Source organism: Nicotiana tabacum, chromosome 22, assembly GCF_000715075.1.
Source record: "Nicotiana tabacum cultivar K326 chromosome 22, ASM71507v2, whole genome shotgun sequence".
Taxonomy (NCBI): domain Eukaryota; kingdom Viridiplantae; phylum Streptophyta; class Magnoliopsida; order Solanales; family Solanaceae; genus Nicotiana; species Nicotiana tabacum.
The window spans coordinates 124,637,568-124,650,594 of NC_134101.1; the positions used below are offsets into that span (position 1 = coordinate 124,637,568).

Here is a 13,027-nt window from a genome sequence, read left to right on the forward strand (position 1 = left end):
ATGGTGATTCCTGAAAATTCTACTGTCAACGAGAATATTGGAGCTGATGTGAGCACCGGAGCAGTACCTAACTCAATTATCTTAGATCACAATCATCCTCTTTACCTACATCCATCTGATGGTCCAGGATCCATGTCGGTGGGACTCATCTTGACAGGTATGGAAAACTACTCTCTTTGGAGCCGTGCGATGAAGGTTGCACTGCTAGGTAAGAACAAGCTGTATTTAGTTGATGGATTGACATCGAAGGAAGACTTTGGTCCGAGTTTGGGAAGTCAGTGGGATCGGTGTAATGCCATTGTGACTTCATGACTTATGAGCAATGTGAGTAGAGATTTAGTAACAGGAGTATTGTTTTCTTCAAATGCACAGAAGGTATGGGCTGCGTTCAAGGAGCAATTTGACAAAGTAAACGCATCAAGGTTATACTACTTGCACAAAGAAATATTCACTTTGACATAGGGGATTTCATCAGTGTCAACTTATTTTACCAAATTAAAAGATCTGTGGGAAGAATATGACTCAATACTGCCACCTCCTCCATCAGCCACTGAGTATGTTGATCAATTGGAGTATCAGCGATTGTTGCAATTTTTTATGGGATTGAATGACAATTTTGAACAAGCAAGGAGCCAAATTCTATTGATGTCAACTTTACCATCTATAGATAAGGCTTATACTATGGTGGTTCAGGATGAAAGCAGAAAATTGATTACTGGTGGTACCTATGGGCAAGCTGGGCATAATGATCCTACTGCCTTGTTTACTTCCTATTCTATATCTAGACCAAAGAGAAATTATAGTTTAGAACGTGATTATTGCCATTTGAAAGGTCATACTATGAATGAATGTTACAAACTAATGAAATGTGAATTTTGTAACAAGACAAGGCATTTAAAGGAGAATTGTTACAAGATTGTTGGATATCCATCTGATTTCAAGCAGAACAAGAAAGCAAATGCAGTTATGATTGATACAATTGGATAGCAAGGAATGATAGTTCCATCTACTGCAGCTGGATATCAACCAAACATGAATGTTGAACCTGTTCAATTGTAATGACCCGATTAATCGTTTTGAGCAATTGCATCCGGTTTGGCAGTTTAAGGTCACAAGTAGCTTCACACAGTGTATTATGACTTGTGTGCATCATCGGTTCGGGTTTTTGAAAAGTTCGGAAAGAATTTTTAGAAGTGACTTTCATTTGAGAAGCTTGAAGTTGAAAGAATTGACCAAGATTTGACTTTTGAGTATTTGATCTTGTATTGGAGTTTTCATAATTCCGATAGGCTCGGGTGGTGATTTTGGACTTAGGTGTACATCCAGATTTGGATTTGAAGGTCCGTGGGGTAATTTGAAGTGATTTGGCAAAAATTGAAAAAGTTAAAGTTTTGGAAGGTTGAAAGGTTTGACCAATAGTGGCCTTTTGTTATATCAGGATCAAAATGCAAATTCGAGAGTTGGAAAAACTCCGTTATATCATTTGGAACTTGTCTGCAAAATTTGGCGTCATTTCGAGTTGGTTTGATAGGTTTCGGCACGAGTTTTGGAAGTTAGAAGATTGGAAAGTTCATAAGTTTGATTCATGGTATGATTCATCGTTTCGACATTGTTGGATGTTATTTGAGAGCCCGAGCATGTCTGTGTTAGGTTATAGAACTTGTTCGTGTGTTTAGATGGGTTCGGGGGGTCCTCGGGTATGTTCCGGGTGGGCTACGGGTTATTTCCTTCTATTTTTGAACTGCTGTTTCTGCTATCTGGTATCTATCTTCGTGTTCGCGTAGTGTTAATTTATAGGGAGGAACATTTCCTCTTTGCGTTCGCATTCATCCTCTCGTGTTCGCGAAGTTCTGCCATTTCCCTTCTTCGTGTTCGTGTCTGTCCCATTGCGTTCCCGTAGTAGAAAATGGGAGTTGGGCAATGGTGGTCATTTACTCTTCGCGTTCGCTTCCTTCTTCCCGCGTTCGCATAGGTTCCTTCTTCTTATACTTCACGCGAGTGGCCCTTTGCTCGCGTTCATGTACGGCCATCCTGGCAGCCTTCATTTTTCTTCTTCGTGAATGCGTGCATTCTTTCGCATTCGTGATGCTTTATGACCTGAGCAGAATAAATAGTACTCTATTCAGAGGGTACTTATTTCCATTATTTCCTTTTGTTATGGAACAGTGATGTATTCATTTTATATAACTACTCCTAGAAAGGCTTATGACTTGTACTACCGGTTTTGGAAATTATATATTGTTCAGTGTTATCAAATTTGAAGTTAGAGAATATTATCGTTATTTTTGTTAATGTTAGGCTTACCTAGTTTTAGGGACTAGGTGCCATCACGACTCCTTCGGAGGGATTTTGGGTCGTGACAAGTTGGTATCAGAGCTCTAGGTTTATAGGTGCTACGAGTCATAAACAGGTTTAGTAGAGTCTTGCGTATCGGTACGGAGACGTCTGTACTTATCTTCGTGAGGCTACGGAAACTATTAGGAAATTACACCCCTTTCATTCCTTATCGTGCGATATTGATTCAGCTCGAAGCATATATCTTATATTCCTTTACATCCACTCGTGTATGATATTGTGCTCTTAGTGTTCGCTATGCGCCAGTGGTTCGTGATGCTACAGACGAGCTACGAGGGAGCCAAGGATGCTCAAACATTGTCTCAACATATCGTCCAGACTAAAGATATAGAGGTATTGAGAGACTATTTAGTTGTTCACATGGAGGTGCAGCGGGTTTCGGTATCTGGTGGATGGGTACGAGCTTAGGAAGGTTTAATTTATTGACTAGTCGTCAAGATTGTGGTGGGATCACGAGGTGGATGATGATTGAGGATAGTTTGTGGTACTGGAGTACTTTGTGATTGGTGTCGTGCGAGCGGTGAAAGTTAGTTTTGCGGATCATCAGATGTTATTTTCTATGGCTTCGCGCCAAGTGGGGGAGTCCACTAGCGGCATTTAGATTGCAGAGTCAGATTTATATCAGTTTTGGCCTGAGGTATGGATATAAGTGGTATTGGAAGGTTCCCAAAATTTGTATATGACTAAGGCCTGGGATCTTGCACGAAATGATATGTTGGAGCTTACGGTGTTTCTGTGTCATTAATGGATCTACATTTCAGTATCAAGGGGAGTCGGAGGAACAACTTCAGATTCACAAAAGGTCTATTCAGCGCGAGCATCGTGGTTGCGGCATTACGGGGTGCTTCAGAAGAAATGCAGTAGTTTATGAGCTTCTGGGCTATGTGGTTCGTGCTAGGATTATTTGCACGCATGTTGTAATTCTGTTTAGGCCTTATGGCGATGTGGGCGACATAGCCCTCGTGATGTTGATTTTCTCATTGCACCTTAGTTGTGCTTGCTTTCTTCCATGTTTTATTATTTCTATTCATTTTCCTACAGTTATACTTGTGCACTCTGCTGTGCTTAATATCAGTATTCATGTGATCAGTGAACCCGAGCACTTTGGCTTGATGAGTATTTGGGAGCGGGCTGCACGCCGTAGTGGATGTTATGTGGGATGCCCTTTCCTTGTGTTTTTTTGGTGTTTTGTTTCCCCTATATGAGATAATTTAATGAAAACTGTACTTTTGTTGTTACACATGTTGTACTTGTTAGATAATCCTTATACCTTGCTTTTTTTCTATTTGTACTGCACAATATGAGTTATTGTTGGGTTGGTGTACGAGCTGTGTGGTGTGAGAATCTGTGTAATTCCATGATAAGTTGTTAGTTGGGCTGCTTGTATTGGCTGAGATGAGATTCTTAGACTTGAGGTTAGCACTAATGTATTGGAGGTGAGGATTGTTTGGAAGTATGAGGTCGTTTCTTCTAAGATTTGGGCAATGGCCCTTGACGGACGAGAGAGCTTCTTGACTTGTTGACTTCATGGGCGGTTATGAGTCCCCGCATGTTTCTTTATCATGGGCAGCATTGTGGAGGTCCGGAACAAGGTTCTATTCAATGTGAAGTATATTGCCGATGTCCAAAATGTTATTGGGCAGCTATGGTGGTCAGAAGTTATTGCTACGAGCATTTGAGTTGTGTGGAACATCGCGTGATTGTACCCTGGGTTGGAATTATGGCTCGATTCGGCTTGTTCAGGTTTATACAGTAAGGTGATGCAAGATTCGAGTCCGATGATGAATTTCAGATGTTGAGATTTGGGTTTTGTCCTAAGGTTATGGACTAAGGATAAAGTGAGATCTTCAGTTAAATTGCGTTGTCAGTCCTACATAAGTTTGGGTGATGGGAAATCACCCCCGGGTGTATGTATAGCGAGCTCATGTAGTGGTTTGATGACTTTGGAACGACTCCGGGCACGTTCGAGGACGAACGTATGTTTAAGTGGAGGATGTAACGACCCGACTGGTCATTTTGAGCAATTTCATTCGGTTCGTCAGTTTTGAGGTCACCAGTAGCTTCACACAGTGTATTATGACTTGCGTGCAACATCGGTTCAGGTTTTTGAAAAGTTCGGAAAGAATCTTTAGAAGTGACTTTCATTTGAGAAGCTTGAAGTTGAAAGAATTGACCAAGATTTGACTTTTGAGTATTTGAACTCGGATTGGAGTTTCAATGGTTCCAATAGGCTCGGGTAGTGATTTTGGACTTAGGCATACGTCCGAATTTGGATTTAGATGTTCGTGGGGTAAATTAAAGCGATTTGGCGAAAATTGGAAAAGTTGAAGTTTTGGAAGGTTGAAAGGTTTGATCAATAGTGGACTTTTGTGATATCGGGGTCAGAATTCAAATTTGAGAGCTGGAACAACTCCGTTATGTCATTTGGGACTTATATGCAAAATTTGGTGTCATTCCAGGTTGGTTTGATAGGTTTCGGACGAGTTTTGGAAGTCAGAAGATTGAAAAGTTCATAAGTTTGATTCATGGTGTGATTCGTCGTTTCAGCATTGCTGGATGTGATTTGAGATCCCGAGCGAGTCCGTGTTAGGTTATAGAACTTGTTCGTGTGTTTAGACGGGGACCCGAGGGCCTCAAGTGTGTTCCGGGTACGCTACGGGTCATTTCTTTCTATTTTTGAACTGTTGTTTCTGCTATCTAGTATCCTTCTTCGCGTTCGCGTCCTAGCTCTCGCGTTCGCGTAGTGTTAATTTATAGGGTGGAACATTTCCTCTTCGTGTTCACATTCATCCTCTCAGGTTCGCAAAGTTCTGCCCTGTCCCTTCTTCGCATTCGCGTCCGTCCCATCGCGTTCGTGTAGTAGAAAATGGGAGCTTGGCACTAGTGGTCATTTACTCTTCGCGTTCGCGTCCTTCTTCCCGTATTCGCATAGGTTCCTGCTTCTTATTCTTCGCGTTCGGGGCCCTTTGCTCCCGTTTACGTAGGGTCATCCTGGCAGCCTTCATTTTTCTTCTTCGTGAACGCGTGCATCCTTTCACGTTCGCGATGCTTTATGACCTGGGCAGAATAAATAGTACTCTATTCCGAGGGTTTGCCATTTTTACCATTTTTGGAGTTCTAGAGCTCGGTTTTGGGCGATTCTTCGTGGGTTTTCAAGGAAAACGATTGGGTAAGTGTTCTTCACCTAGAATTGATTTTATTCCATTATTTTGTCTTTATTTTTATCATTTAATTTGTGTATTGGGTTGAGGGAAAATAAGGATTTTGAAGAATACTTTCAAAATGTAAAATCATGATTTGAGGGATGAAATGGCATCGAAATTTGATAAATTTTATATGGTTGAACTCGTATCGGAATGGGTATTCGATTTTTGTAAAATTTGTCAGGTTCCGAGGGGTGGGCCCAGGAGTTGACTTTTGGGCCGATTTTTAGAATTTGATAAAAATTGAGGCTTTATAATCCGGAATGATTGTTTATGTGTGTTATTTGTGCTTTGAAGTTATTTTGGTTGGATTTGAGCCGTCCAGAGGTCTTTTCACCCGAAAAGTTCATTATTGAGTATCGGTTTCTCTTCGTTGAGGTAAGTATCTTGCCTAACCTTGCGTGGGGGACTTTCCTTTAGGAATTGAGTCTTCTATGTTAATTGTAGTCTGCGTACGCAAGCTGACAAGTGCATGCCCGGTCTTATTTGTGGAATACTTGCCTTTTAGGGTTCTTAGGTCCTTATGTTCACTATCTGATATGATTGGGTTTCCTATTTGCTAGAACCTTTGCATGCTCTATACGATGTTGTTAGAACTTCTTTACCTCTTACTTGTTGTTTGATCCTTATTTGCCTTAATTGAAGTGATTGCCCTCCTTATTGTTTTGTTACTTCTTAATTGTAAGTTTCTCTATGACTTGGTGCATATATGCTACCTGTCCAAATGGTTGTGGTCGCCTGTGTAGTTATCATATGCCTTATTTGTCTTGTTATTTTTGTAAAGGTTGTTGTACTCCTTGATTTTACGTGATTCTCTTGTTGCCGTGTACTCATACTCTTAGTGGCCGAAATTATTACAAAAAAATTGAGTTGTTGCTTTGTTGTTGTTGATTTAAATTATATACGGTGGTATCGGGTTGCATGCCGCAACAGGAGGAATAAGGGTGATATATTGAGGAGGAATAAGGGTGAATTGATATTGTATGGTTGGATCGGGTTGCACGCTGTAACAGGAGGAATAAAGGTGATATATTGAGGAGGAATAAGGGTAAATTGATATTGTATGGTGGGATCGGGTTGCACGCTACAACAGGAGGAATAAGGGTGATATATTGAGGAGAAATAAGGGTGAATTGATATTGTACGGTGGGATCAGATTGCGCCCCGCAACAGGAGGAATAAGGGTGATATAATGAAGAGGAATAAGGGTAAATTGATATGATATGGTGTGATCGGGTTGCGCATTGTAACATATTATGTTTATTTTATGATATTGATAATGTACGATGGGATCGGGTTACACGCCGTAACAGGAGGAATAAGGGTGGATTGACATGGAGTAATAAGGGTGAATATACATATCTTGTATTTTTGGTATCACTTGTTTTACTGTATTGACTTTAGTTCATTCGTGCAAGACTTGATAATTTGTATTTCTGGTTTCACTGAGTTTTGAAAATCGAGTTATTGATATTGACTTATTGACTTGCTGTCATTTCCTGAGTTCTTTCCCTAATACTATTATTCTGGTGAATTAATGTTCAAAGTAAATTTACTACGTGGTGTCATATCCTCCTGCCTTGCTGAGTTGTTATTACTATAGTGATTTAAAATAAAGGAATCAATATCATGTTACCTTGTATGACTTTTAAACAAGAAATGGTTTCTCAACTAGATTTCCTTAACCCTTCTGAGGCTGTATTTTTCTTAAAAGAAATTTCTATTAAGTCTTAATTTAATAAATTCCATATTAACGGAGATAGCTTATTTGATGTTGTATTTTTATTTGAAGGGGTTATTTTCTTCACTCAAATGATTTCTAAAAATAACTTCATCTTTTCTCAATAATTTCCTATTTGGTTTAGAAACAGTAATTTTCTTTATGTTATATAAATGGAATTTTCTGAACATCTTAATTTGCGTTTGTCACGGATATTATGTACTAAGTAGAACGTGAATTTTATTATTCAAAGTGAGATGGAAATATGTGGGCACGAGGTGCCATGCATATTAAAGGTTTGGAAGTTGTGATTTTGAGATGAGGTTACGAGTATCGGGATGGTTGGAATTTTGTGTATTAGAAACGATGCGTTTGGTTGAGTTAATATTGCTTTACCTTATTTGATCACATTTTACTGGTCTGTATCCCAACTGTGTTGGTGTGTAATTACCTGGTTATCTTTGATATCATCCGTGTTTTCCCCTTATCGTCCATATTGTTTTAATTTGATTCCTCCCTACTATTAGCATTACTTTGTTATCTTTATCTTATTAGTTTATTATCTTATACTTGTTCAATTTATTAGACCAGTAGGTGTCTTGACTGTTCCTCGTCACTACTCCACCGAGGTTAGACATGATACTCACTAGGCACTGCTGTGGTGTGCTCATACTACACTTCTGTATATTTTTGTACAGATCCAGGTATTTGATCGTTAGTGGCTGTGTGGATCGTTGCTGTGGAGACTCAAGGTAGACCTGCTACTAAGTTCGCAGGCCTCGGAGTCACCTCCTATTGTACTTATTTCCATTATTTTCTTTTATTCTGGGACAGTGATGTATTCATTTTGTATAACTACTCCTAGAAAGGCTTATGACTTGTACTACCGATTTTGGGAATTATAAATTGTTCAGTGTTATCTAATTCGAAGTTAGAGAATATTATCGTTATTTCTGTTAATGTTAGGCTTACCTAATTTTAGGGAGTAGGTGTCATCACGACTCCTTCGGGGGGATTTTGGGTTATGACATCAATTATTCACCAGGGAACAGTGCACTCAACTGCTGCAATTGTTGAATAAAGGATCTACTACAGGAGTAAGTGCCAATATGGCAGGTAAATATTTCTGTGGTAATGTAGCATTATGTGAAAACCTATAACTTTGCAAGTAGATAGTGGATACTGGTGCTACTAACCATATGACTGGTGACAAAAGTTTACTGAAAAATGAAACTTCAGTAGAAAATTCAGGGCAAGTACAACTACTAACAGGAGATTCAACTCCAATTTCACATATGGTAGAGTGTCAGCTTACTAGAAGTGATGTACTGAAAGATGTGCTGTGTACCAGCTTTTAAATTCAATCTCATGTCAGTTTCTAAAGTGACAGAGGATCTCAAATGTAGCGTTACTTTCTTTCCTCAATGTTGTATGTTTCAGGACCTCTTATCTGGGAGGGTGAAGGAGATGGGTAAAAAGGAGGAAGGTTTATACATACTATCAACAACATTAGGGAAGACAATAAATAAAGCTTTTGCAGTAACTAGTAAAGGAAGCATGGAGATGTGGCATAAGAGAACAGGACATGTTCCAGTTTAAGTCCTCAAAAGGATTTCTAGTCTGGAATACTGTAGTGGTAGATTAGATAATAATTCTTTGTCAAAATATGAAGTTTGTCCCCTAGCTCGACAAATTAGAGTGCCTTTCCCAACTAGCACTAGCAAAAGTTTACATAATTTTGATTTGATTCATATGGATGTGTGGGGACCTTACAAAGTTGATACTCACAATGGAATGAGATACTTTCTTACCTTGGTTGATGACTTTACCCGATGGACTTGGGTAGTTCTTATGAGACGTAAAACTGATATTATTTTCTTACTCAAAAACTTCATTACTATGATCAACACACAGTTTGGCAAGTAAATTAAAATGTTTAGATTAGACAATGGGAGTGAGTTTTTTAACAATGCCTGCAAAGACTTGTGTCAGATGCATGGGATTGTCCATCAAAGTTCCTGTCCATAAACTCCCAAACAGAATGAAGTTGTGGAAAGGAGGCATAGGCATATTCTTGAAACTGCTCGGGCAATCAAATTTCAAGGCCATTTACATGTTAGATATTGGGGGCACTGCAATGATGCTGTATACATTATTAACATAATTCCTTCTTCTGTTCTGGGACACAAATCACCCTATGAATTGCTCCTTGGTAATCCACCTTTACGGACACATTTAAAAGTAATTGGAAGCCTGTGTTTTGCTACTAACTTGACAAGTCATGATAAATTTGCACCTCAAGCTGTGAGGTTTGTCCTTCTGGGATATGCTACATATCAGAAAGGTTACAGACTTTTGGACTTTAAAAATAGAGTATTTTTCATAAGTAGAGATGTAGTCTTCTATGAGGACATGTTTTTTTTCATACAACTGAAGACTCATCAGAGCTATAATTCCTGGATATAAATCCAGTGCCAAGAAAGATTTTACTGAGGAACCCAATAGAGTGAATAATTCTGTTGCAGACAATCATCTTGATGCAATTGGTGTGCTATGCTCACCTACTGTAATTCCTATTCCCTTAGCAGAGCAGGATATCCCATCTTCTGCTGAACATAACAATGTTGATATTCCTGCTGAGTCTTCTACTACTCCTCATGTTGAAGAACCAAGGACATCAACTAGAGTGTCTAAGCCTCCAATATGGCTTAAGGTTTATGTTAGAAATGGCAGGGTAAGTTTTGCAAGTTGCTGCAAGTATCCTATTTTAGAGGTAACTGGATATGAAGTAATCTCTCCAAAGTACCAAAGCTACTTAGCTAGTTTTTCTGTTGAGGTGGAACCTACAATATATTCAGAGGCAGTCAAAGACAAACGATGGGTAGAGGCAATGTAGACATAAATCAAAGCACTGGAGGATAACAAGACTTGGAAATTGGTATCGTTGCCACAAGGTCAGAAGGCAATAAGATGCAAATGGGTTTATAAGATCAAATATAAGGCATCGGGAGAAGCATAATGGTTCAAAGCTCGTTTGGTATCTAAAGGGTATAACCAAAGGGAAGGATTAGACTATCAAGAATTTTTTTTACCAATGGTGAAAATGGTTACTGTTAGAAGTGTGTTGTCTATTGCAGCCTCAAGACATTGGTCCATCCACCAAATGGATGTTTATAATGTCTTCTTGCAAGGTGATCTAACCGAGGAGGTATACATGACAATACCTCAAGGTTTCAATGGATCAAATAACAAATTTACAGTTTGTAAACAACTTAAGTCCAAACAGTCCCTCTATGGACTTAAGCAGACATCTAGACAATGGAATCTCAAGTTAACATCAACTTTGGTAGATGCTGATTTTCAGCAGAGTCATTTGGATTATTCCTTGTTCATCAAGAGAGCAGTAGATCATATGGTGGTAGTCTTGGTCTATGTTGATGATCTTCTTATCACTGGTGACAGTCCTGTATTGATTCAACAGACCAAGGATGTGTACAAGCCTCATTCAAGATCAAGGACCTATGAGAGCTTAAATACTTCCTAGGCATAGAATTTGCATGAAATAGTGATGGTATATTAATGCACCAACGCAAATATGCTCTAGAGTTCATAGCTTAGTTGGAGCTCTCAGGTTCCAAGCCTGTAACTTGCCCTATAGAACCCAATGTGAAGCTTACAACTACTAAATTTGATACTCATACAGGTTCATCTGATAACATATTGTTGACAGATCCTGGCCCATATCAAAGGCTCTTGGGAAAGATTCTTTATCTGACCATTACAAGACCAGACATTTTATTTGCTATGCAGAGTCTGAGTTAATTCATGCATAGCCCTAAAGTCTCTCACATGGTAGCTGCACTCAAGGTGGTCAGGTATATAAAAAATAGTCCAGGCTTGGGGGTTTTCTTAACTGCTCATTGTTCTGAGTCACTCTCAGCATTTTGTGATGCAAATTGGGTTGCATGTCCCAATATACGCAAATCAGTTACATGTTATTTCGTTAAGCTTGGTACTTCTTTGATATCATGGAAGTCTAAGAAATAATCTACTATCTCTAGAAGCTCAGCTGAAGCTGAGTATCGTAGTCTAGCTTCCACTGTTGCAGAGGTTGTATGGGTTCTTGGTCTACTCAAGGAGCTAGGAGTCCAGCATCATTCCCCTATGCCTATCTACTGTGATAGCAAGTGAGCTCTTGCTCTTGCTGTCAATCCTATTTTCCATGAACGCACAAAACACATTGACATTGATTGTCATTTTATCCGTGAGAAGATTCAACAGGGCCTCATCTCCACTCTCTATTGTGCTACAACAGAACAAGAAGCCAACACTTACTAAAGGACTTGGTCGACCTCAACACACATACTTGATGTCCAAGCTAGGACTTCTGAATATATTTCCCAGTCCTAGCTTGCGGGGGGGGGGGGTTGTAAAGGATATATTTAATCATAGTTAGATAGTTTAGTTAACTTAAGTACAATTAGTAATGTACAGCTGGCCTGGCATGTGATAGGTGATTAGATTAGTTAGTTAAATACATTGTAGTGTCTTCTCCTTCATTACGCTTAATAGAAGAATATAGCATTTTTCTTCTCTCTAAAATTTTCTCTCGATCTTTCAATCTCTGATTTCTCTACTTGAATTGCATGCTATTGACAAATTCTTCAAATTACAAATTAAATGATAAGGGGATGCTTCTGCACATTGGCAAGCAATTTTACAGACTATAGATCCCGTTGCATATATAAACAAAAAATAGTTTGCGTTGCTGGTACGAAAAGGGTCATGAGTTTTAATTAAAGAGTAAATTGTAGTATACCGCATTAACCATTTTATTGTACCAATTTTGTTATCAGTCATTATATTCCAGTCAATCAATTTCCTTTTAATTTCCAGAAAGATGAGAAAAAAGTTAAAAACAGAACAACTTGGGTCTGAATGGGAATCACTTTTATGCGATGCTTCATAAAACTTGAACCAACTACAAGTGAGTAGCCATACGTGGTATCTTCCTTCCTCTTAATTTTCTTGTTTAATTAATAAAAGACCTATCTTCCAAAGTTGGAACACTTTAATTAATTCACTACCCTTATTCATTGGACTAACAAGTGAATGTTATGTCCTATTCTTGAAAAGTTCTAGAGTTTCAAATATATTATACATGCATGATCAATAACGAACGAAGTATTCGTCTTTGTTAGTGCAAACAAATGAGGCGTTAATATCTCAAAATCCCATAGATCAAAATAAAACTCATGGCTTCTATGTAAAGGCTAAACTTCTCTTCTTTTTTTTTTCGTAGAGAAAAATGTAAAAGCTCAAGGAGGCACCATCTTTTGATGACAGAAAAAAATCAAATATTTATCGTTTCATTCTCTCTTAGCCAATTGTAATGGGCAATTTCCAGATGAATTTTTAATGTACGTTAATAGAAGGTCTCATATTAAAAAAAGAAAGACTTAGTTTTCCTCCTTTATTGTCTTCCAAAAGTATGACTTATAGTAGATACATAAGATTACATTAATCCAAAAGATAAGCTTTAAGAGATAATTGTATCTTTGCGACGCTCATGTATTTGATCAGAAATTCTGTATAGTTCAGCTTTTATATATATATATATATATACACACACATTGTACAACAGGTAGTATGAGTAACTTTATTGTTGTCATGGTATATTCAAATTAAGACGCCGAGTAGTCAAAATATTGTTCTACAATATATATAATTTTTTTCCCTTAGAAATATA

At 38.4% G+C, this 13,027-nt stretch overlaps 1 protein-coding gene across 1 annotated transcript; it reads left to right on the top strand.

Annotated features, from left to right (window-relative positions):
- On the top strand, nt 1–987 carry LOC142176047 (uncharacterized). Its single transcript, XM_075243089.1, has 3 exons — nt 1–221; nt 333–408; nt 463–987. The coding sequence occupies exons 1-3, from the start codon at nt 1–3 to the stop codon at nt 985–987; spliced, it is 822 nt and encodes a 273-aa protein (XP_075099190.1).
- Nucleotides 988–13,027: the final 12,040 nt, after the last annotated feature.